The sequence below is a fragment of the Lepisma saccharinum genome, chromosome 2 (genome assembly GCF_977018435.1).
Source record: "Lepisma saccharinum chromosome 2, izLepSacc3.1, whole genome shotgun sequence".
NCBI lineage: Eukaryota > Metazoa > Arthropoda > Insecta > Zygentoma > Lepismatidae > Lepisma > Lepisma saccharinum.
In genome coordinates this window covers 142,643,785-142,670,932 of record NC_139230.1, presented here as the reverse complement: position 1 = coordinate 142,670,932, position 27,148 = coordinate 142,643,785, and the positions used below count along the sequence as shown (strand labels likewise).

At 36.2% G+C, this 27,148-nt stretch overlaps 1 protein-coding gene across 1 annotated transcript in view; it reads left to right on the top strand.

The window, feature by feature from the left end:
* LOC145983677 (uncharacterized) overlaps window positions 1–27,148 on the top strand; it is a 71,247-nt gene that overhangs the window by 22,413 nt on the left and 21,686 nt on the right. The window contains exons 5-7 of the mRNA XM_083116735.1: window positions 4,816–5,038; window positions 14,936–15,175; window positions 19,724–19,907. Of these exons, the coding sequence (XP_082972861.1) occupies window positions 4,816–5,038; window positions 14,936–15,175; window positions 19,724–19,907 (647 nt within the window). The remainder of the gene's footprint in view (window positions 1–4,815; window positions 5,039–14,935; window positions 15,176–19,723; window positions 19,908–27,148) is intronic.

Here is a 27,148-nt window from a genome sequence, read left to right as displayed (position 1 = left end):
GGAGCGGGTATTCACAGTTCATACGGGACTTTGAGCATGGGCTCCATCAGCTAGACAGTACACTATGGTAATCATTTCATAATAACTGAGCAGGCGATTGAAAATCTCAATATAAAGTTGACATAATTAGATTCAGCATTAAATGCCATGAATATTTCAAGCCCTTTTCCAGTATAATGGAAATTATAAGCATAAGTAGTACTGTGTTACATGCACAGAAGCTACAAACAAGAGACTGATAAGAATCACATGCTTCCAAAGTTTGCCGAATGGCTGGTTGGTTAAGCTGCTTTCGTATGGTGCTAAGGGTCTTTGGTTCGAATCCTGCATGGGGTAGTTACATTTTAAAAATTTTTTTATGTCTCGTTGCATTTCTATATTTATTCGAATGTATTGATAAAATTAATGAAACAACACTACACTGATTTACCATTTTTTTCAATTTGATTAAAACTTTTTAAAACTATCCTCCTGGCAAACACTTAAAGTAATTGTCAGGTTAGAAGACATTGTTAGTTTTATCCTAGTTACACACAAATCAAGAACATTAATAATATGAATATTACATTACAAATTTAAGAAAGAAAATAATACGTGTAAGGGTAGATCTGTATATGACAAGGTATGTGTGGTTTCAGTTACAAGTCAGGTTCTACATGTTGCATGCACAAGAAATACCTGGTTATCGAAACAATTTTCTTGCAAAAATATGCAGAGTATTTCAAATCATCTAAACAACATGTAGGTTCAAGGGCGCCCACAAGGTAAAAGTCCATGTAATTCAAATGGAGAAATTAAAGTGATATTATATTACAAATAATATTGTTTTCTTTTATGTACAGGCTGTCAGTTACAGCAATTAACATATATCCAACAATATAATGAGAGAACATTTTCACAAGAGACATTATAATTATGTTGACTGCCATAACTATTGGCGTGTGGGGTGGAAAATTTTTGGTCAGGATGGGAATTGGAAGGAAATATTAATAATCCTGATGTTCGGGATTGCAAAAATCTCCATTTCGTGACCAGGTCTGGAATTGTCCCTTTATCAATTTCATCTAATCACCATTCATCCCTGTCTTCGCAATTAGCCAAAAGTGATGGAATAACAAAGTAAAATAAAGCAAATCAATGAAAACATAGTTTCCAATAGTTTCCTCATATTCCATATGACGCGAGGATGAAATGATAACAGAACTTATTAAACTTGGTGGTAACACATTGTTGACAGTAGTACATAGATTGATTGTAACGATATGGGAAAATGAAACAATGCCCCACAAATGGAAATCTGGAATAATATGCCCAATTTATATATAGCCTCTCCTTGTGAGTATGGATTTTGGTGTTTATTTAGAAAGTGGGCACTGGTGGTGGTGAAGGAAGTAATTACTTGGTGCTTCTTATTGGACTTTGGGTCAGCTTGTGGTGGAAGAGAAACGTAGGTGCAGTTGGAAACAGTGCCACCATGTGCAAAATGCCTCGGCCTACATTTGATTGATATTTTAAATTAGAAGACACGATCAAAATGTTATGACTTATGAAACAAAATCTTCTTGATCACCAGCTTGGATGCCATTCACTCCAGATACAGTCCAAAGATGGGCGGGCAATCAGAGAATGATCATGAGGAGATAGGGTTTGTTGTAGAGGCCAGCACTAGTCTGTGGAAAAAAAACAGGGGTCAGAAGGAGTAATTATCAAAGAAATGCTCGACAATCTAAATGTTCCCTTTAGGTTCAGTGTTATTAAATTTACTGTATTTTAATTGACAATTTGATATGAGTTATATAAGTCTCAGACTATGTTGGGCATCAATGGAAAGATCACCTTTATGGACTAATCAAGGAGCTCAATTTATAGTGGATGTATATGTTGAATGGTTCAAATCCTACTTTACATCATATATCAAGTCCAAATTAGCCTATCCCCATAAAGTGGACCAAACTCTTGTATTTACTCTAACATTAATCAACAATTCATTACATTTAAGTCTTGCAGGGTGATGTCCATAAAAGAGGTTTGTTTGTTTGGTTCTTTTTTGCCAGTTTTAATTAATTTAGATTTAACATTGTGTGATATATTTGGGAACCATGTTTGCAGTTGTCTATTTATATCTTAATTTGGGCTAGGTTGATTTGTTGAACCAACACCCATACTGATGCCAATACTCTTACTGATTCTGATATAGATATATAAGCATTGTAGCAATTAAAAGTTGTGTTCAGAATATTTATAAATATTAATATTCAATTGCAATTAAAACACATCAATTTACTATAGTTTTGCTTTAAAATATTTGAAGAATTACATAAGGGAAAATGGTAATGTCAAAATATCTCAGTGATTTAATTAAGAAACTCACTTTTGCTACACAATATTGGAGCAAATTAAATAAAATATTCACTTGGCATGATTTCCAGGATAATTAGACTGCAAAAATGTATCATGGCATTTTTTGCAGACCCTGTGAGATGCCCAGACTTTGGAAAAGAATCATCAGGTGTTGATGATTAAATTTGAATTTATACCAGTGCCATTCATATTGGCCAATACCAATAAATCAGCAATGTTATTCACTCAGCTCTAATTTTAATGGCTCTTTGCTTAACCCTCTATCTTAACCAATGTATTGCATTCAACATTGGTGTTGTTCAAGAGGTGTATTGTTTCTAAGATTTAAAATAAGAATTTCGATTTTGTTTAACAGAAGACATCAGATAACCAAAAAGTGTGAATTGGAGGGAGTTGTGCATTCACTCTTTTAACATGTGCAGATCAAAATCTCTGATTCATCACCTTGTGCTCTTGTATTGTAATCCTCAAATTAGCCTTGTAACACAGACTCTCCAAATGGTGTTCTTTTTCTCACTTCAATTGGGTAAATCATGGCTGGCTGAAGCAGAAATCAGACACTGATATCTATCAAGTTGCCAGACACACTTGAACAGCACTACACTTGCATGCTAATGGTAAAAATAGATAAGGAGATATAATGATGAATAATGTAGGGTGGTTAAAACTGTCATGCAGAACTGGAAGAGGGATGATGATGATTATCTAGTTCTTTGTTTCAGTTGTATCCATTTTGTGGTACCCTTCACATTCTCTTCTTTACCTGTTTTTCCCATTACCATGTAAGCATACTCCCTTTATATGCATATACACACATTAGGGCTGAGCCGAAACCATTTTGAACTGATACTGATGCCAATACTCTCACTGATTCCCACCAATACCAATACCTGTATAATTTCAGTTTTAAATAACAAAAAGTAGGTATCGAGTCACAACCTCATCACATTCCTTTAATGACCTTAGGTAACTCCTAAGTTATTCTCATTGATTGATTGATTTGCTTTATTTTACTTTGCCTTTTGTGACACTTTTGGCTAATTTGCGAAGATGGGGATGAGTGATGATGTGATGAAATTGATGAATGGACACTCACAAACATCCATGCCCAGGCCAGGATTTGAACCCAGGACCCCTGGCGTTGTAGCGCAATATGCTAACCACTCCACCACGGGGGCCGGCCCAAGTTATTCTCATGTAGCATTATTCACTTTCAAATGTTGTGTGAGATTTGGTGTTTTTATATGTGAACTTTTCTTTAGACCCAGGGGATGCAAAGAAAGAAGTTCTTGAAATTCTGCAAGACTTTTTAAAGTGTTGCAGTTACACCTAAAAATCGGTTGATTGTGTCTCTTTCACTTTCATGTAAACACTGTTCATTGTTGTCGTTTAGGTTGTTAGAAGAGGCAGAAAAGCAACAGTTATTAAAATAATGCTCATCTGGCCAGCTATCTTTATGTCCTGCTCTCCCTTATTCTCTGTCATTTGCAATTAAAACAAGACACTGTATTGTCGGCCAGTACCATCACATGAAAGACTGAACACAGAAGAGAAGAAATTGAATCCACAACCCTTCCTCGCTGCTTGAATGTAGATAGAACAAGACGAATTCCACATTCATTACCTACATCCATCTGAAGATCTCTGCCATCATCTGGCCCGGAAACCGCACAGCATGAGAGTAATCCTGTTTTTTAAAACATTCACCTTTCTTACCCCACGTGTGTGCGAGCAAGAATTGAAAATGACTGATTTCTTTTATTTCCACACAGCCTTTTCCAGGTAGTTGCATGCCTTCCAGTGGGTGCAGCTTTCACTTTACCCATGCCTTTGATCTTGTCAATCATCTGCTTCCCAGGAGGGTGGGAATTTGTCCAGCATTTCGTGGAAAATCTATATGCAGAACGTGTGCTGGCCTTCCAACCTGTCACAAATAAGGATGAACGAAACTTTGAAAAGGAACAAATGTTGCTCTTGGCCACACTTCTAGGGACTTGAAAACAATGGTATTGGTGGAAAAATTTCAACCAACACTTTTCACTAGGTATATAGCACTGTGCCATGAAGGCAGATTTTAGGGGATGTGGGGGATGGGGCCCCACACATTTTCGATCTTGGCCATTTTGGAGGTGATGTGATCAGCACTATCCTCCTGCCACCTTTACCCCCCATGGTTGTCACCAGGTACACATTGATTTGAGGATGGGTGAGCCCCAGAGTTACTTCACATGGGAACAAGGTCAGAAAAATTCCAACCTTAGATCACCCACCCCGGGAATTGAACCCAGGTTTCCCATATGGCAGTCAGATGCCCTACCAACTAGACCACCATGACTCTTTGATACACTTCTCACTACATTAAAATAATATTGACATGGTGATGAACTATGCTTTAAATAATATGAATTAGTTACTCTTTGTTAAAGCTAATTTATTTTATTGTTATTTTTACAGAAGAATTGCTGAAATGCTTATAGGAGATTTCCAGCAATCTGATAGTTTGTATGTGCCAGCTCGTTCAAAGTTTGAAAAGATCCACAATCTCGTAGCTGCTTTGTGTGCTTTAGAATATGCTGGGTGTAAAATTGATGACAGTATCATCACTGGGACCAACATAATCGAAGGGAATATTATTGTGATTTTGGCACTTCTCTGGGAAATTGCTAATCAGTTTCAGGTAAGATTGAGCCAAGTAATTATGTCATTGTCTTAGTGAGTGAAGAGTTTGAGAAATACAGGGTGGGCACAAAGTTGTTTTCCCCAATAAATGAAGAAATACTTGTTTTGGGGAAAGCGAATTTGTGCCCACACTGTATATCCAATTTTGCTTGATTGGCATTACTTATCAGGGAATATTATATTACAATGATAGTATGAAATTATCAGTTACATGCATTCTGTTTAACTCATGTTTACTAGAGAATTAACTTAGTAATAATCAGATGGAAAAGTGTGTTTTTTCTATAATTATTATTTCTTTTAGATAAAAGTATATTCTTCCTAACAACGTGCACTTTAAGAATGTTTTGTAATCTAAGTCAATGATTTATATGTTTGTAAATTTTAATTCATATTTTAAAATTATATAACAAATGTATTTCCCTAAATGTTCAAATGTTCCATATTCCTTGTTGAGAACACTTGAAGTGCAGGGATGTTTTCCACGAAAATCGGTGAAATGGTGCTAACTTTTTTAGGCTCTGATCGATTTTTCACATTGTTGAAAGTTTATTTTGCTCTGAAACAATTACCAATAATGCAGTGTATAAATGCATGGCTTGTTTCGATCAAGGGCTTATTTTGGCTTTGAAAGAGGGAGCAGTTGTAGAGAAACAAAGAGACACAAAAGGTGGGTTCGCATTGAAGGGAGTTCAGTTGCAAAATTGCGAGCATGTTACACACTGTGCAAAAGGTGTGCATGTTAAGGCATACATGAGGATATCAGCTGTACAAAAGTCAACTTGGCACTTCCTATTGTGTTAATAGAACTATTGCCAAAATAATTTCGTCTGCACACGTGCCACAAAGGTCTAGTATTACAATTATCCGGAGAAACCAAGGAAGTATTGCAATATTTGTTCCGTGCATAAAAGATTGCATTGTTCGTACAGTTTTATGGGTAATTGGTCAATACACAATGTTGTATCTATTTCTTAAAGTTTAGTGCGGTTACATTTATGGCCTAGGTGATTTAAAAATGAAACTGTCTAAAAGTTTCCAGGTAGTCTTGCTCGGAAGTATGTCTACATAATTCATGTAAAGCTCGTGATATGATGGAAACCAGACGGGATTTTTACATCTTCCTTTGTGTGTTTAGCAGCTTCATGAATAGGGTTCTCCCCTACCTTAGCCAAAATGGGCTCTTCTAATATGTTGTACAGTCGTGGAAAGAAATACTTCCCTCAAAAGACTACTGGTATTAAGGCTTTATGGGGGAAGTTTTTTTTTTTCAAGACTGTACGTCCTCAGAAAGTTTACAAGTAGCAAATCCTAAGTCAGATTACCTACCCTACCATCAATACTGGGAAAAATAAGGAGGAACCAAATTCTTTGCATAAACTACAACAACAACTTTTCTTGGTAGACACTTATTTCATCATCATCATCCTTTAAAGTACAGTGGAACCTCGATTTTACATTTTTCAGGGGACCAAGCTGGAAAAATTTAAAATGCAGGAAAATGTAAAATCGAGAAAAATTTTATAACATCTTGCTATGTTGGGACCACCAAGATTGAATGTATAATGCAGGAAAATGTAAAATCCAGGATCATAAAATCAGGGTACCACTGTACTTCAATTTGTTTTAAAAGGAAGTAACTTTGAGGTTCTACCCTTGAATTAAAGAATATATCATCTCAGATAAAATTATATACCATGACATTTTTACATGCCGATTTTCCTGCTTCACTATATTCACAAATATTTTCAGGTTTATCTGGTCTGAATTTTGTAAGGCAAACTAATATGATTTATGATATCTAGGGAATGGATTTTTAGATGCTAAAAAACAGGGATTTAGGATTTTGTAAACTCCATTTTAGGAATTTTAGGTGCTTTTAATAAATTAATAGGCATATTATTATTTAATAATACTTTTATGAAATAACTGGTTTTAGATTCAATTTGTATACAAGAGTTACTATTTTAGTGCAATGAATACTATTCTTTGATTATAAAAAATATAAAATTTGTCCAATGAAAAAACTTTATCTAATTTTGAAGTACTGCACCACCATATGCTTTTCAATGTTCTCTGTGGTGAAGTTCTTCCAGTTGTCCTTGAATAGGTTCTTGTACAGTCACGGACACTTCTGGGTTGTAACAATCCCATTAACTTTCAATGTGATCGTTACAACCCAGAACTCTCTATGGAGAACATTCTCTCTATGCCACTGGAAGTTATTGGTGGAAACTTTATAAATGCAACTGCTCCTGATTCCCAAGGCAGGTTTGGTTCTCCCCAAGGTGTAGTGGTAAAGTCGCCTCCTTGTAATGAAGAGGTCGTAGACTCGATGTTCGTTGGAGGTACATGGTGATTCGGATCGCACTGTAAACTGTAGGTCAAATCTCGAGTAGTCTATCTGTGCATAAATTGTGCTCATAAAACTCAACCTGAAAACTCAAACTGCAGACAGGCTCGCAGTGGTCTCCTCTATACTAGGGCAGTTGTAGTTTCCGGCACATACTCTCCTGTTCCACCTAAAGTGCCATACCAACCAGTGTCCATTCACAGCGCAGAATAATTATTTTGAGAAAATCCTGTTTCCCTGCTGTCTGCTTTGGGGAAGGGGGATTTTAAAGTTGCCGCCCCTTCTTGCTCAAGCAGTAGGCCCAATTGGTTGTTTGATCACACGTTCCTTCGAAGGTAAACACACCAACAGAGGGTCACTGGCATAAAGGCGGTTTTCACGCCAGCTGAAAGATCGGCAGGATTCTAACTGTTGTGTTGATGGGGGGAATAAGCAACGTGACTGGTCACTTGCAGGGTTGCCTTTCCTACTAGTCACAGCAAGTACTCGAAACTACAAATCAGACGGAGGTATTCTTGGAATCTTCGCGCGCTCTACACTGTTGGAGGCCAGGAGTAATGTCGGCCCTGTTTTAACCAGGGTTGTTAAAAGTCCAGGAATTTTAAATTAATTCAATTCCGGTCCAGGAGAAAAAATTAGCAAGCATAAATGGGTTCTGGACTGTAAAGAAGCTTTTAATCTGAAAAGTATTTAAATTCGGTACAGGAACCTTTTTCCAGACCAATTTAAATACGGTCCAGGAACCTATTTCCAGATCAGTTTTAATATGATCCAGGAATCTTTTTTTCCAGATCATTTAAATATGGACCAAAAAAAAAAAAAAATCTGGATTAATTTAACTACGTTCCAGGAACATTTCTTCCGGATCAATTTAGATACGGTCCAGGAACCTTTTTTCAATGAAACAATTTGCAACTTGGACTGAATTTAAATTGTGCAAGAAAAAAGATTCCGGTCTCGCAGCAAAACCCAATAATACCTATTAGAATTTATGGGTTCCTGGACCTTTAACAACCCTGGTTTTAAAAAATTAATGATTTTGTAGTTAGGATTCCATCCCAAAATAGCCTGCATTTTTCTTTGGTATACTACACCTACAGTCCCTCTAATTGCCTAGGAAGTACAGTGCTTGACAACGGAGAACGCCTCATCCAGTCAGTTCGCTTAACATTTTTCCAATTTCGTGATGCAAGCTGGAAGATGGTGGAAATTTGACACCCCTTGCTGTTGCCTTTCTTCTTTTTCTGCTAAATCCGATAAATTATGCATTTTTATCTCATTCAAAATTTCTGCTCTTGGCAGCATTGTACAAAACTGTCTGTCTTTTGGTGCATGCACTTCACTCGGTGATGCTAACTACCCACCTTTGGTCCATCTTTACAGATTTATACTTTCTTGAAAGTAGGGTTACCAGATCACTATAAGGGAAATGTAGGACATAATGTTCCAAAACGTAGGACATGGAGTCAAAATGTAGGACACAAAACATTCGCAATAAATAATACATATTTCTATAGAACACGTTAGAGAGTAATTTAAAATTGACCGTTTTCAGCAAAAAGTCTTTAATTCAAAATTTCCAAACTTGTAATTATACTAAACAATGCACCTGTTTTAACGGTGCAATTTTTCCCAAAATTTCAGGTTTAGTCAAAATATATTTATGAGAGACTGGACAGTCAAACTCTTTGATATTATATGGACCAGTGCCAAACTTCTTACAGACTTTATGGAAAAAAAAATCTCGTGAGTCCATTGTGCTGATGGTAATGAAAGTACTCTCTCAACCTTTGCATTATGACCTGTAATGGCAAACAAATATTCAGCAATTACCGTAATTGAAATGGTTCCAGACGTTTCATCTTGGGTAGTTTTTAGTTGAATAACAGGGTGTCTACCAAAATAACAAATCCAAAATTCTTGAGTTTTTCAGGATTTTTCTTTACATTTATTTTTCGTTTTTGTTTACCTAAGTAGGGGTCGCATAAATAAAGGTTAAGTTGGAAATTAGCAATTAAGAAAATAATATTTAATAAGAAAGTCCTACCAAAAGGCTGGTTAAAATGAAAACTGCAGCAGTATACAACAAGAGATTTTGACCTATTTTATCTATTAATGCATTCTGGACTGCATTTTCAGACTAGCAAGGCTCTGGCATTTGGACTCACAGCCAGTATAATCTTATGTGGGGCTCGTGTTGTCCCTATATGTTTGTGGTTGTCTCTTCATCCATCTTATCTTATGGCCATTCATCCTCATCTTCGTGACTAGCCAAAGGGGCAGAAAAGTTAAGTAAAATAAACTAAATCCACTAATCAGTCATTGGGATAGCAAAAATTCTTGACCACAAGTATAATTACTTGACTTTTTATTGACTTCTTGACCTACTTTTATTATTTTTTCTTGATTTTCACGACTTTCTTGACTAGTAGACACCCTAAATAACTTTGTTCTCTAAACTCCTGCTCTACAATCAAGATAATGAATAAGAATGGGAAACACGTTGTTTCATCAATATAAACTCCAAGGCAAGAAATTACCCTCAGGCATTGAACGGTCGCATCATTAGAATGTGGCCCCAAAACTTTTCTTCAATAGTTGCTTCCGTTTATCCGTTTGTCCTCTAGCAGGACAATATTTTCTTTTCTTTTTCGGCAATGACTGAAGCAAAATAAATGTCACTATTGAGTTTGGGAGCGCAGTCCATAGACTTGTAACTTGCATGATTTGTCTTTGTTAAACTGAAACACGTATTTAGCCTAATTTTATTATGTGATGCTCAAAATGTTTATTTATGTTTAAGGATATTTATGACATTTTTCAAATTCCTCCCGGACGCCGGACACAAGGCTAAAATGTAGGACATGTCCAGAAAAATCTGGACATCTGGTAACCCTACTTGAAAGCAAACATTTCGGCTGTAATAAGTAATACAGAGTACGAGCATGTCATAATGTTCTTCTGAACACCCGTCATTTCCACTTACTTCACCTCCGCAACTGCAGTCTTGCAGGTCAGCGAGGCTCTGGCATCTGGTTCTACGGCCAGTATAATCCTTTGTAGGGTTTTTTGATTTGAGTTCTTGTTTTAAGTCCACTTCATGCACAGACAAGCTAATCGGGAGTGGACCTACAGCTTAAAGAGAGATCCGAACCATTTTGTGCCTCCACAGGGTATTGAAGCTGAGTACCCTTGATTAAAAGCTGATGATGTTACCACTAAGCCATCGGGGAGATTACGTTTGTATGGTTGTATGTTGTCCTGTGTTTTGCCCATATATGTGCTGAGTGCTCAATACAGCCTTACTTTTACCATGGGTAGAGAGATTTTAGAGATGCATGGTGATTTTTTATCTATTGTAATAGCCTTGGCCCATATAATGTGAAGGGTGAAAATAGCCTAAGTGCTGACATATTCAAAATTTTAATTTCAATCAATCAATAACATCCTTCCATGAACACTGGTAACAATTAATCAAAATTCATGGCTAGTTTGTACTACAAAAACAACAACTAATAATAATATAAATAATAACAATACTAATAATAATAATATTATTAACATTATTATTAGTATTAATTGTTATTCCATGTATATAACAATAATATACTATTCAATAGTCAATACCAGTTACAACAGGTGTAATTAAATAGGACTAAGGACACATCCTGCTATAAGAATTTGCTGCGCACACTACATAATTTATTTGTTTTATATAAATTCTGAGGTCAAAAACAACAAGTGTAATATATCTAATTAGACATAAACGTTTGCGCTACAATTTTTGTTTGGAACACTTTCTTCTCAGATGCCTAGATTATTAGTAAATTAATGATAAACATAAAATTATTAGTGAAAATACGAAACGTTTTTACTAATCCTTCATTAACTACTTAATGGTTGCTCCTATCAAAAATGTAAGATAACCTTAAATATAGAACACATCTTAAGCTTTTATTTGAAAAAAAGATCTTTGAAATTGGACCATTGGTTTCAGAGATATACAGTAGTGGCTGCCATTTCTATTAACTACCACTTTAAGATGGCAATCATGTTTTTATTTTGTATCCTTACACACCAAAGTAACTGTGGCATAAAGGAAAATTATACCAAATTCTTGATTTTGACCACTTGACCCATAGACTAATTTCCTCCTTTTCGGGGTGTCAGAGAAAAGCATTAAAATTGCTCTAATACATTAGTAATGCATCGAGTTCATACTGACTTCTAGGGAGAGATGTTCGCATGCCATTACACATGATTTTTATCAGGGATACTCCCAAAGGGTTGAAGTTTGTGACTGGTTGTTTCCAACAATTACAGTGTGATGCTTCCACTGGAATGAAAAGTCCTTCACAGTGACAAAGCTAATTTTTGTATAAAGGAAGTTAATAAACAGAATATTCATAGCTTTTTATCTGATAACCAATTTTGGAGAGATCACAGCCAAATGGTTAGCGTTGGTATGTTAATGGTATTGTGTGGCATGAGGAACATGATTGGTTAGTCCATTTTTCACTGACAGAACCTTAAATGCTGAAGGCTACTTGGAATTTTTAAATGAACAGGATTTTTCAACCTTGCTTATGGAAGAAGGTACTTTTACAGAGTTTTTTTTTTCAACAGGATGTAGTGCCACAATCAGGGTTGCTACGCGACTGGAAAACCTGGAAAACAGGGAAAAGTCAGGGAATTTGGTGGGTCAGGGAAAAGTCAGGGAATAGTCAGGGAATTTTGCATATTTTCTGGAATTTATGCGCATTTTGGAGTTGCAGGAGAACCAGTTACAAAATGAATGAACTATTCATTTCCACTTCCGAATTCGGTTCTTGTGATTCCAGCCCCCCCCAAAAGATTCAGTTCAGAAACTTGTTCCTCTTGTCATTATGACTTCTAGTCTGTTTCGTACAAAATTATGGTTCCTTCACATTTCAATTCTATATTTATTCACTCTCTGATCTAGGTTTTTGGATCCGTTCATTTTGCGACTCGTTCTTGTGAACCTTTTCAAGACAGGAATTTGGAGAGGCGTGAGATTTTTCCTTAGAGAACAAGCTACTCAAGACGAAACTTAAGCACCAGCCATCCTCAGAATTTCTTGAAGAAGAAAATGTTGCTTTAGCTTTGTGTGTAGTGAGGAAATTTTCTTTCTTCAAGAACACACCCATTCGGAACCCGTTCTCTTTTATTACGTGGCGGAGCAGGTTGGTGATTGGACAGTTCATTGGTTTTGGATCTGCAATAAAGCTTGAAGAGCAGAATTTCACGTAACTGGCTGTGGTTGACGTCACACTGGATGGGTGCGGATGCCGAGTAAAAACAAAGGGACTCACTACTTCGTTTGCGATCCATTCAGAAGCAACCTGATCAACTAGTTCATTTGCTTGTTGTCATAGTTTTTACATTGCAGAGATGTGTTACACCCAAGAAATTAGTGATTTTATGCAGTATCAGTGATGTCATTATTTGAATATGCATGTGTTTTGTGCATGTAGAACGAATTTATTTTTTAAAAACAGGTGCGAAATAGAGGAATTAAACGTAAGCTGGTCACACATCATTGTTAGGTTAGGAATGTTAGTTTCATGCCGATAGTAATTTTACGTATTGTTTGCATGTAGAATGAAATTAAGCTGAAAAGTGGTGAAAATGAGCCCAAGTTCCTTTCGTTTTATTACGATTTCATCATGCTACAAATGCAACTTTTACATTGTTCGATTTTGTTAATATATGCTTTTGTGGTTAGGTTAGGAATGTCAGGTTTGATTGTCTTAGAATTAAAATAAAGACCATGAATGCACTCTACTAAGGTTCCGATTTATTTCTACATTCATTCCTACTAGTTTACGATACTTACTGTTGCTTGTCAACCGGAGAATACCTTGTCCGTGGGAAGCATGTATGATCGAGTAAGGTCATTTTGAAGTTTTTTTTTCAACATAAATAACTTTTTTCGAATTCAAATAGTGCTCATTATTTTAAGGAAGGTTCAAATTTTGTGTCACAATGATTGCCAAAATTCTATGATAATTAGTTTTCCTGCTAGGAAAATTTGAAAGAAAAAAAAAATCATAAAACATTCGGAACTGTTACCTTTTAAAAGACAGATTTCGATGTTTTCCGTAATATAAAATTGGTTCCAGCATGTGGAAAACTCAAATAATGGAGATATTTGATTCCAAAGTATGGCTCGCGTATATATTTTTTTAGGTGTATTGTTGGCCACTGGCCCCATTCAAGTTCTGAATTTCTGTAATATGTACTATTTTCAATAAATTAGAAAATATAATCATTAATCTTATTGCATATTTTCTAAAGGTACATGACCTAATTTTCTGTTGTTCTCATTTGTATTGATATAGGCTAATTGAGGTTGTATACAGGTTACATTGTAAAGCTTTGATATATACCACATTTTTTTATTGTTTTTTACACCACCTTAATTGTAATGACTTAGTGAAAATGGTGAAGTACAATAGTTATTTATTTTTTCATTGAATAGCATTATATTAATCACTTGGTAAATTTTCAGCTAATAACTGTGTATATTTAATTGAAAAACATGAGGTTGAAAAGCAAAAATCATGATGACAAACATGTCTGGAAAAATTTTATTTCTGGTCTGGAAAACCTGGAAAAGTCAGGGAATTTCATATTCAAAAAATCGTAGCTACCCTGCACAATGCTATGGGAACGTTGCAAGATATTGAAAAATGTTGTAATAATTTACCTCAGTGAGTTCTGTGTCAATAAATACGATTTGCAATTTATTTATTTTCATTTCTGGTAACATTTTAATTATTTATTATTAAGTCATGCATGATATTCCATATGTTTGTATCACATAATTTTCTCAACATAAAGGGCTTTATCTTCGGAGAAAGCTTTCTTCTCATTCCGTTAAGCTTTTCAGTTATATGGTTGTAAACACCGGGTTCAGCAACTTCTGGGACACTCTGTAGTATATTGTGGGGGTGCGAGGATATGTTTGGAGCCGAAATGGCTATAAATGGGACTTTTGTTGATAATTTTACATAACCATGAGGTTGTTAAATAAATTTTGGAGGAGCATTAGGGGATGTTTGGGTATGTGGATTAATTTCTCATTTTTTGTTTTTCAGTTTATGAAAGCGAATGCAGAAAAATAACAGTGAATTTTCTTTCAAATAATGACAAAAATTAATACGGGCCTATCAGCCCCGTGTTATGTAGTAACAGGGCTATAAATATAAAAAGTAAACTCTTGACAAATATCAAGTAAAAAAACAATCAATTCCAAGTGTCCATTTGTAAAATACTTGATGGTTTATGATTCTAGCATGGAGAGGAGCTCAACTATTTGTTACCTAGTATTTACTTAGTACATGACTTTTCCCTACATTTTGTGCATTATAGATCTGGTTACACAAGTGTATTTTCAAGAAATAATGTAATCAAGAGATTAACTGTGCTTTATGCACAGAATTTATAATTAATTTTCTCTGTTCTTAAGTACAAGGTATGTACCTATCATCATATAATTTTTTCACCTTCTAATTTCAGAAACGCAAGCCTGAAATTGCAGCTGCCAGAGTTGAAAAAGAGAAAGAAAGCAACATTCGAAATGTGATTGCCCCAGATGATTCTAGTGAAGATACATCCTCCCATGAGACAGTTAAGGTTGCTATTACTACCCCATCCTACAATGAGCGATCTAAGCGTGAAGTAAAGTGTGAAGCAGCAACAATGATGCAAATAAAAGAGAGTGAGAGATCATTAAAGAAACCAACCGGACTTACTCAGGTTGGAATTTACAGGCATCTTCTTTTGTATACTAATATTATATTCATTGTTGTATTGATACTAGTATTGTTATGAGCACATGCTAACATGCTAATATTGTACAGTCAAGGACACTTCTGGGTTGTAATAACCCCATTGACTTTTAATGGAATTATTACAATCCAGAAGTGTCCATGACTGTACCATAGCCCACTACTATCCTTCCAGCCTCTGCGCATTCATTATCACAAGTACGATTTTCTATGCTGGCTGAAACTCCATTATTCTTCTCTAGAATCGCTCGACACTGACTGGTGCATAGATGACTTGGCATGTGCACCTGTGCACATTTATGCTGGTAATGAGTAGATGTTTAATTGTTATTTTGTGTATGAAGTTATTGATACTTATTGACAAAGTTGAACATCTCTTAATAACAAGATGCTGCAAAATGCAGTCTGATCATGAACAAATAGTCCTGTTAACCTGAGATTTGTTCCAAAAGAAAGTTCAAATGTTTATATCCAACTTTGTTGCTGTAAGTTCACTAGGCAACAATGATACATATTTTCATAGCATGCTGAAAAACCCTTGTTACTGTGTGTATTCTTTTAAAAGCAAAGAATTATTTTGCCATGCTGAGAATTTCAAACACATTAATTAAGGAAGAAGTAACCTTGGTGGTCCAATCTTTAGGGCTTTAAACTACTGTGTGAGAGACCTGGTTCAATATCCTGGTTGGTGATCTTGGGAAAAAAAATTACCATCGGTGTTCCTGCATAAGAGGCTCTATGTCTCACCCAGATTTACATCCTAATGGAAGCTTTGAGTGAATAAATGTGGCTGGAGCATGGTGCTGATCACATCACTTTCCAAAATCGAGAATGTGTGAAACCTTATCTGCATACCCTAACCTATGTACCTTCATGCAAACTATTTTTTTTTCAGGAGGGAGGGGACAAACAATTATTTCACATCAAGACTACTACTTTTCCATCCCCTTCTGCCATTATGTGTTAGATTTCCATCAGGACAAATAACACTTTATTTCATTGAGAGTGCAAATAATGCATCATCAGGGAGGGAAATGAATACTTTGGTATTTTGGCAATGCTTTTTTTGGAATTATTTGAAAATGTAATAATATTTATTTTACTTTTCATGTAAAAACATAATGAACTAAGTAACACTTTTCATGACCAGTTTTTAAGCAGATGAATGCTCCTCTTTGTACCCACTGGAGATGTTAGTGTCATACCATTTTGTACATATATAAGTTTTTTTTTTTTTTTTTACTCAGATCATAAATCAATTACTCTGTTACTTTTTGTTTTCCATTCGAGGTTCTCAGTGGAAATGAGTACAGCCACGCATCTACCTTTGTTCATGTTGCTGGATTTGTAATGAAGAAAATTACGGAAATAATGCCTTGCTTCAAATGCAACACACAAATGTCTACCTCATCCTGTAGTTTGGCATGTATGGACCTGATGTATGAAAGTGACAAAAATCAGATGATGACCCATTGTCCAGTTTTATTGGTGTTTCGTGAACCAATAAAAGATTCATAGAAAATGATGTGTCTCTGTTACCCAGTGTGTGTTTAGAGCAAAACCTGTAAGTCCATGTAGAGCCATGCTTTGAGAAAGTGTAATGTGTTGTTCTAGTACACAAATAATGATCATTCTGAAGATGTAAGTGAACATCTCTCCAGATTCTTCATTCCAATTGTGTTGAAATGCATTGCTTCCTCAATGACATAAATGTTTGAAAGACCTAAATACTTAAATTGCAAGCCTCTCCGTCATAAAGTTCACCTGCTTTAGAAGCTTCTTGGTAGAAGGAGACTGGTCAGACATCAGTGCCATTTGGTGCAGGGGTGGTGCCAGAAAATTTTGACCAGGTGCGCTGGAGCCAAATATTGATAAATTAGGATGGACAGATATAAAATGTATGATTTTTACAAACATGTATTCTCTCGCCTATCCTGCATTCCTTTGTATTTCTTTTGCCTTTTCTCTTTCCTGTTGAATGTCTTATTTGCCTTTTTTCTCAGCTTGTATCCCCCCCCCCCAGTTCTCTCTCTCCCTCTTACACTTTCACACACATACATGCACGCGCACGGGTAACTTGTTCACCAACTCTTCTGATTAAATTTCTCTCTATGCACTCCAATCTAGGAAAGAGTAAAAAGTGACTCCATGTCGTCATCTGTTGTAAAGCCGCTTGACTATCATTCCTATCTTCCCTGTGTCAATCGTGATATAACCTTCCTTATTTCTCTCATTTAGGTGTCCCTTTCCTTCATTGTATCTCCCTGTCCATGCCTTTTAACTGCTCCCTGTGTACTTCAGTTTGTAAGTGGATATTTTGTCCTTCCTTTCAATTAAGAAGGAATTTAACAGAGACTGTACTTAGTTAGCTGATCGAAGTAGATTAGATTAATTGATTTGATTGATTTGTTTTATTTGACTTTGGTTTTCTTCCACTTATGGCTAATCACGAAGATGAGGATGAATTGTGATAAAATGAAATAGATGAAAGGGCAATCTCAAACACACATGGGCAGATCACAAAACAAGGTCCACAGAGGATTATACCGGATGTGAGTACAGATGCCAGAGCCTCGTTAGTCTGCAAAATACAGTCCAGAGTGTAACGTGGAAGAAGGGTTGACATTTAGGTGGCAGATTAGAGTATATTGCTTAATTTATGCGACAATTATGAAAAATATGGAACAAATTCTTTGCAAATGGAAGAGACGCCTAAAGGCTACAAGAAGTAATTTGTATGTGTGAAACTAGCCCCGTCCCTTGGAGGGGAACAAGGCCTAATGCTTCATGGAGTGAAGCAACCTAGCAGCAAAACCATTTGAAATGTAATTTTAGCATTTTATCGGAAAGCGAGTTATGCCAAAATTCGACATTTACAGTTGCTAAAGTTTATATTGACTTTATTTGCTACTACTGACGTACTTTCCAAAACTAAATAACTTGTTTTTTCATGCGATACAATGCCGTATTCTCTATACATTAAACATTCAAGGATGATTACAGAAAGTATGATAAACCCCAACAATAGTGAAGAAATACGTTTTGGTTTTTGTCCATAATTGAAGTGAATGATTTTGAATATACAATTTTAATAATATTATGAGTTTTTAACTGAAAGGAGAGGTGCATCTTCGTTGAGGCTTAACGAATGATTCTCTTACTTGGCTCATAGGAGTGTTGGAAATTGATACATGTAGCTGCCTACATGAATCTTTGTATTTAATTAATGCCTGTTAGAAAAATTTTTAAAGTACTTTTGTTCATTCTGCATTAAACTTTCCTCACATAAAAACGTGATTTTTCACACAAAAAACAACTAAAAATTGCAAAAGTAAGGAATATGTGCAAATGAACATCACAAAAACGATTTCATCACTTTCTTAATAATCGTAACCTGACTGATGAAGGAAAAATAAATGCTCGATGTGGTTCAATAGAAATATGCCTAGAGATTGAGATTATCTTACTTAAACAAACATTTAAGTAAGTTAGGTAAAAAAAATATATCATTGTAGCTACCCTATGTGGCAATTCTTCTCCTGTTCACACCTTACCTTCATACAAATGGAGTTTCTCTTCTTCATAACACTTTGAAATTCTTAAACACAGTTTCAGTTACTGACAATTCTCACACGAGTGAAAGAAGTTACCCATTACCCAAAATGCTAGGTGAAAGAAGCCTAGTCATGAATCAAAGTTCTTTTGTATACCATAAGGAAGTAATGTTAATATGTTTTTATTTGTTTGGTAGGTTTTCTAGATATTCTTCCTGTATGTTTTGTATTCCCACCTCGGGAAAACTGCACTTTGGTTGTAGATAGATATTGTAATACATACTTGTAGTCACAGGAGTGTTATCTCAGTCACAAGTGTTATACTCCAAGTTTTAAATATGAAATATAATTAATTATAAATAATAGGTATTATCCCTCGCCATATTTTGCTATGATTTTCGCTATCTTATTCGGTAAACTAATGCAAATCCAAAGGCAGCAAAACTTCGTACAGGATGATATTTTGAGAGTTTCTCATATCGACAATAGCACCCACCCATCCTGATTTGGTGAGTAGAGGCAGAATTGTAAGTTCTTGCAAAAAGAAGGTGAACTGGTTGAGTGCCAAGACTGGAAGTATCATAGCAGGCTTTGATTGTACACTTCCACCTCTTGTAAATTTGTGAATAAAACTTATTAAATGTGAACATTTCTTTGCTGCGTTATCAACACTTGGGTGAAAGAAGAAGGTGAAAAAACTAGGGCTGTGAAAAATTACTTGAACTGATGCTGATACTCTTACACATTAAGACAATCAGATTATTAAAATAGCTTACATTTATTCATGATGTTACATGGAGAGAGAAAAAAAAACACTGTACCCATGTTGCTTATTTAACTTGATTTCTATGTATTAATTTCAAAGGCCCACTGCCTTCACTTTCTCTGGTGTCTTTTAAATATTCATGAATTTGTGAAGCTTTTATTGATTTAATCTTAGTATAATTATTAATTTTATTCAGCAGAAATGGTTGCAAAGAAAGTATAAGCAACAGGAAGTTGAGAAACATCAAAACACAGGCGTATCAGATGCAGATCATGGTGGTGATGAATCTTGTTTGACTGAAATGGACATCATTTCCTCTATTGATCACATTTCGAAATCAAAAGAATTCAGCAAGATGGTATCCTATCTTCATATCCTCAGTAAGTGCAGTAAAAGAGAAATGTTGCAATATAAATAAATGGAAATTCATGGTTGTTCCATGAATTGTTTTTATCACTTCACTCTTTATATTCACCTGTTCTTTTCAATAATCTCTCAGCTTACATTTTGTAATTATCTCTTACTAGTGTATATCTCTTATCTCACTACTATGCATATACCCCTTCCTTTTTTTAAATGTCCTTTTCAAGAGAGAACATTGAATAAATTAAAACATGGTATTATTAAAAGGACTTGATGTTAAAAGAAGTCATAGGTGCCCAGCTTCTGATATCCCTGGACCAGCTACAGCAAGTAGGGAGTTAATTGTGTAACCTTGGAGTCTACCACTAAGTCTTTGGTTGTTCCAAAAACACTCAAGTCTGCACTGGATTTCAATTTCAGGATTTAATTGACACATAATGATATAATATGATATTATTTCCATAAGACTAATCCAGGATTGAAGTAGAAAACCAGAACTTATGTTTAAAAAGTTTGGTTGTTCTCCAACATGTACAGTTGCACTTTGCAGGTTATTAAAATGAATAATGAATTTAAAAGCATTTTAAGTCATACTGACATTTGACTCAAACCTACAAATTTAAATATAATTCAAAATTCCTTTTGCATGTAAATGTTCTAAATAGTAAGATTTCACTCTGTGCAAGTGTGAAAAATTGAGGAAAATACCAGAATAGACAGAATGCATGCAAAAGATTGTGAATTGGAGAAAAGTAGTTGTGGTGCATATTTGTTGTGTTGTTTTTAGCACACACAGCTTTGAAATTGGAAAAAAAAGATGTGTAGAAAATTTAGATGTTTGTAAATGATGTGGCCAAGGTTTCTTCGTGCTCCATAGCCAGGAATTCTAAAGTTAGTTTTCCCCAAAGAGTTTCCTTCCTTACAGCTCACAAATGGGCCTTGCATATGTAAATATTTGGTTCCGACTAGAATGGGGAGTAGAGTTCATCATAAAGTTGGAGAGAGTAGAGTGTGTAGTTTTTGCTTATGAGCTCCGTGTGTTGGGGACTCCTGCATGATAAACTATGGTAGCACGTTAGAGCTATGGTGAATAGTGTGCTTGTAGAATAAACATCCTTAAGAGTCCATTTCTTGTATACACAGAGAAGAGAAGCATGGAAATAAATTCTATGTAAAACTATCTCTGTGAAGCATGATTGTGTGAACCCAGTAGGTTGTATATGCATCCTAGCTACTAAGGAGTAAATTGTGTTTAGAGGTTCTGGGTTGGCTGCCTATTAGAAACCCCTAGATAAGAAATAGTCTGCTGATCTGGGTTATGTGGTTTGTAGACTTTCAAACAAATTGATTAATTACATCATAAAAACAAGGAGTTCCATGACCTCAATGGGAAGAGCAGTTTTCAGTGAGATTTTAAACCCCTGATCCCTTGTAAGTAAGTCCTTTGTACTATTTGCTGACATAGGCACGTTACATCAGAGGGTGAGATGTATGCTGCTGTTTGTCTAAATGGTGTGAAATTCAGGCATAAATTTGCAATTCTTGAGAGTTGTTTCCAAGATATAATTGTGGGAAGGGATTTTTTGAGGCAAAGTTGGCTTATGTTGCACATTCTGGAGAATTTAAGGTTAGCGACATTGTGCAGGGAAACAACAATTCACCCTCACTGTTATGCAAAGAAATAACACAGAACAAGGAAAGAATAACTTGTCAGATCACTCGGATGTGCACCTCAGGCTTCCATCCAGAATAAGTTTTATCATCCCACTCAATGTGGTTTCTTTTGTGACCTTAGATGATTAAGGGTGGTTTTTTCAATGTGCGATTAAAGTTCAGGTTGGCAAAAAACTAGATGTTACTGCAATTTTGGGTTTTTCCATCTTAGGTCAGCTCCTCGACTGGATTTATTGATAGATTTGCTTTATTTTACTTTGCTTTTGTGCCACTTTTTTTTTTTGGCTAATTTGAGAAGATGGGAATGAGTGATAATGTGATGAAATTTATGAATGTCCAGGGCGGGAATCGAACCCGGGGCCCCTGGTGTCATAGTATGATGTGCTAACTACTCTGCCACAGGGGCTAGCTCCTCAACCGGAGGTTAAGTGGCAATGATCTTGATCCATGCTCTATCCAGTGGTCAGCGTGATGACTGGCAGTATTTGCGAACAAACATGGCTGCCTCATCGGAAGATTGATCTTCACCAGATGATTTCTCAAGCACATTTAACGAGAAAATATTCAATAAAATGTTACATTGGTGTAAAACTAAACTTGTGCTTGGCAGAGTTGAAATGAAGTGCATAGTAACAGGTAGAACAAAGGAAATGGTCACCAGACTTGGATTTGTGTACACATACTGAAGACATGTGGCAAGTTAGTGTAGTGGATAAGGGTGGTAGCTTGGAGTGGGTGTTCCTTTTTATGTCACGAGTTTGAGTCCCTCTGCTGATTCTTTTTTGTTGTTGTTATTGTTCATTTACCATGATTTGGACATTGATTCCATGTTTTATTTTGCGTGATCATAAGATACATATTTAAAATTAAAAAATAATACATTTTAATATTGTCAGGTAGAGATACTATGTAAAAGTAACCTACAAATTACAAACGTTCAATGAAAATATTTAATTTCTCTGTGATGTGACATTCTCCAGGGGAGAAAAAGAAGTGTGCAAACCAGGAATAAACTTTCAGTCAAAATATACATGCAAAATGTCACTTATTTTTCTTATTGCATAGCTAGATAGAAGTTATTTGTATTGGATATCGTCTCTTTCATTCTGTAAGGAAAATAATAATTATTTATACTACATATTACCATATTGTGTTTTGTGAAGTCTATCTGTTTTAAGAAGAAAGCCAAATGTGTGGTAATTGTTTTCCCCTTATACCGTATTTACTCATGTATAATGTGCACTTTTTTCCAAAATTTTTGCTCCCAATAACTGTGGTGTGTATTATGCACAGAATAATATGGACAGCCTACATGAAACCGTACAAGGTCAATCCATGATTTTGTAACACTATCCCGTTATATATCGTTGTAAAGCTTAAATCCTGTAGTTTGGGAATATGGCAACAGTATTCCATTCAAGATAGTGACACTAATGTGAAATGTGGTAGAAATAACTTGATTAAAAAATGAAGGAACATTGATTTTTATGATATTTTTGATGAAAGAAAAGATAAGGAAAAAGAAAATAATAATTAAAATGTATTACTGGCCAAATAATATTATATATATAGAGTGTGTAAATGCTTTAATGGAAGAAATCTTGTGCTGCTAACTGCTAATTTGAGGGTCCTGAATGTACCTCATATAATGTTATGTTTAATCCTTTGTGCAACAGCCCTGAAGGGCCTTGGCTTACCTACCGACTGCCGGTCTCCCTCCCACACTTTCCTTCATCACCTCTAAGCATGGAGATCTGAAACCAGTATTGGAATAGTTGGGGGCTTAGCCCGACATATCCCCAGCCGTTGTAGGTTTCCGGGACTGGATTACGCTTACTCATTCGAAGCTTCCCAATTTCCTCAAGATGGTGGGTTGCCACCGGCCCTATACATAGGCTGAATAAACTCTGACCAGAGCCAGATTCGAACCTATGCAATCTCGCAGTGAACGAAATGTTATGTTAGTCACAAAAAATATTTTTTTTAGAAAAAGTAAAAAAGGAATGAGCAAAACCTCATATAAAAGTTTGAAGGCCATTTCCCATGATTTTTTACTTTGTAATGTAATGTTCTGTGACACCAACGAAAGCAGTGCCATTCTGGCAGAATTTGAGAATGCAACTCCTGTCACATGGGATGCGTATCAGCGGTATTTGTTGGGCAAGAAATAATAGAAAATAATTTCCTGAGCACTGCAAATCCATAACATAACTTTGATCTCGCTGTATACTATTACAGAATAAATAAGGTGGTTAGAGGGTGTAAGCTTTGGGATGCTAAACACAGTGGAGGGAGAGGTGGGAAGTGGTGTGGGTTGGTAACTCATGGCATACACAAGTGATATTCTTCTCCTCGTGGTCCACATAGCAACATGTGATTCATTGAGCCAGACCCTGTGGCCGAGTGATTAGCACATTGCGCTGCGACACCAAGGGTCCCGGGTTTCGAATCCCACTCAGGCTTGGTTGTGTGTGAATGTCCATTCATCAATTTCATCACTCATCCCCATCTTCACAAATTAGCGGCTCAAAACATGAAGTAAAATAAACTAAATCAATCAAGTGATTCATTGAATAGGTATGATGTCATTCACTCTTGATCAGCATAATAACAGCTTTACGACCTAACAACTAACTAAGCCATTTCTTGAAACTTGATTATACAGGGTGTCCGGCTTAGACCTTTAACATTACAAAAGAGCATAATTTTCAGAGAAACCCAATTTTATTACCAAAATTTACATTTTGGTAGAAAAACTCATGCATTTTTTTGTCCCAGCACCAGCACTTCACACAACCTCAATATGAGCCCCCCTTGTGACACGGCAGATGTCGAACCGATATTCCAATTCCGTCCAGGTATTCACTAGCATTTGAGGGGTCACATTGTTAATCACCTGACGAATTCTGTTACGCAGATCTTCCAAGTTCTCGACGGGCATACTGTAGACTTGGTCCTTGATGAACCCCAAAAGAAAGAGTCTAGGGGGGAAAGAGAAAGAGCGCTGAGGCCAAGCAAGTGGTTTAGATCCTCTTCCTATCCATCTTGTGGGAAAATGCTCATCGAGAAATTCTCGTACAATGATAGCAAAATGTGCCGGGGCTCCGTCTTGTTGGAAAATGGTTTCTGGAGGCATATGAGGCACAGTGTAATGCTGAAGCATGTCTAAATAATTCGTTCCTCTCACTGTTTCTTCAGCAAAGAAGAACGGGCCTATTATCTTATCTTTCATTAACCCACACAACACATTAACTTTTGGCGAGTCTCTCATAATTTCACGAAACTTATGAGGATTGTCACATCTCCAAATACGGCAATTTTGCTTGTTAACTTTGCCACACGTGTGGAATACAGCTTCATCAGAAAAGCACACCTTGTCCAGAAAAGCATTGCTGTTGTCAATTTCGGTTAACATTTTGCCCGAAGACGTCTGTCTTTTAGCTTTATCATCAGGATAATTTCCTTGATCTAACTGGATCTTGTACGCCCGTAGACGTAACCTTTTGTGCACAACATCATGGATAGTAGACCGAGGAATGTTGAGCTCTAAACTTGAAGGTCTTATTGATTTTCTTGGGCTTCTTGTGAATGCAGTGCAAATCACTTCAATGTTTTCCTCTAATACCTTCCGCTTCGCGTACTTCCCGCGCACCGACACAACACTTCCAGTTTCTCTTAGTTGTTTATCCCACATAGCAATACTCAAATAGGAAGGAACATTGTCGTCACGTTGAAGATTGAATTCACGCCGAAAAGCACATTGAACAAGCTTCACAGATTTGTTTTCTGCCAGTGAAAGAACGCAGAACACTTTCTGCTGAACCGTCCACTCCGCCATCTTGGAATTTATGCATTACACGCGCATCCGTGTCACGTCAACTCGAAGTACTGGTGATTCTCGCAAATGGCCACAGTTGCCAGTCCCATACAAACAATAAGTTTAATTTGAAGTTTAATGTAACTAAAGTTATACTGTTTTGTAATGTTAAAGGTCTAAGCCGGACACCCTGTACTGCACATTATATATGAGATATAATTGTTTCTTGTCACTTTTCCCTATCAAAAAACAGGGTGTGCATTATACACGCATAAATACGGTATGTATTTCTTTGTAGTAAACAATACATAGACCATTAGGTTCTGTATTTGCAATGTAAACAATGAATTTCAACAACCACATGTGCCATATTGTAGTTCTACCTTTTCACACCATGTGAAATTTGATTTGAATTTTGGCATCTAGATGGCAGTGTGATGAAATATCTCAGGCAAGCATTGCCAACTCACAATTGTTACATGCCCAACTAACGGTCAGTGAGCCTTTGGTTATTTTCACATTGAAAAACCCAGCATTGGTTAAGACTGGTGGCTGGCTGACCAAAAAGTTGACCATATATTGAAAAACCGGCCCTCATTATTTGATAACCTGACAAGATCACTAAAAACATTTCTATTATATCAACATTATTGTCGATTTGCAAAATAGTTCATACAAAATTCCCTCCCTCTCTCCACTGGTAATAGTAAACAAGGATAATAACAACATTTATACAGACCAAACAAAGAAGCCATTTACCACACAGAAAATTAGTTGTAATTGGAGTTGTTTATTTCTCATGACCAACTGACCAAACCAACAAAATCAAGCAAAATCAAGAAAATAATAAATATAAAAAATAACAGTGCTCACTCAGTCCACACTGCCCTACTTATGAATTTTTCTGCTGTATCTACTTTTATTAGTAGCTATTATTACTGCAGTCACTGCATGCTTTGTAGTTTGTTTGTTTGCATCATTGTAAAAAAAAAATCAAAAACGTCTAATATTAAGTCTCTGCTTTGCTGCGTACAGTTTTCTCCTTCATGATGATTGGCACTGAAAGAGCCACGAGCTTTTGATGATGCAACTGATTGCCACATCCATGCTACGGCAGGGCTACAAGGGCATTTTACCTTGGCCGAATTTACAATGCAAGACTTTGTTTAAAACAGCACTTTTCTCTCCGTTTTTCTCCTCTCCTCTTCCTTCTCCCCTTTCTCGTTCAAGACAGGACACCAAAGCACTCGAGGATGTTTATGCCCCTATCATGCACAAAATAGGGCAAGATAGGAATTTCCCTTTTCTAAAGAAAATCCCTCAATTTGCAATGATGTATGGCTTTCCTCGACTCCCTCATACAGTCTCGAATGGAATGGGTTGCAACACTACATTCTGACACATGTCTGGTGATGATAATGCATGAAATGCTGTGCAACTGAAGTCCCCAATGTTTCAAGCCAGAAGAGCCCCCTAGCAGACTGCTTGTAAGTTCTGTGGCAAACAGCATCAACTAACATGCATTCATCTCCATCCCGTTGACCTCCCTATAACTAAGGGTCCCGCTAGAGGAGACAAGCTCGAGAAAGAAACCCTATCCCAAGGTGTTTGTTGCACGTGCTGATGGGACAGTTTGGCTGTAGGAGTAGTTGCAGTTGCGAACATGGCTGCAGGGATTTAGGCTTGGCCCTTGTGTAGCCTTCATTTTTTGGGGTAGGCCTTCCTCGGTATAGAGGGCATGTTGAAGCGACAATTTATGGACCCTCC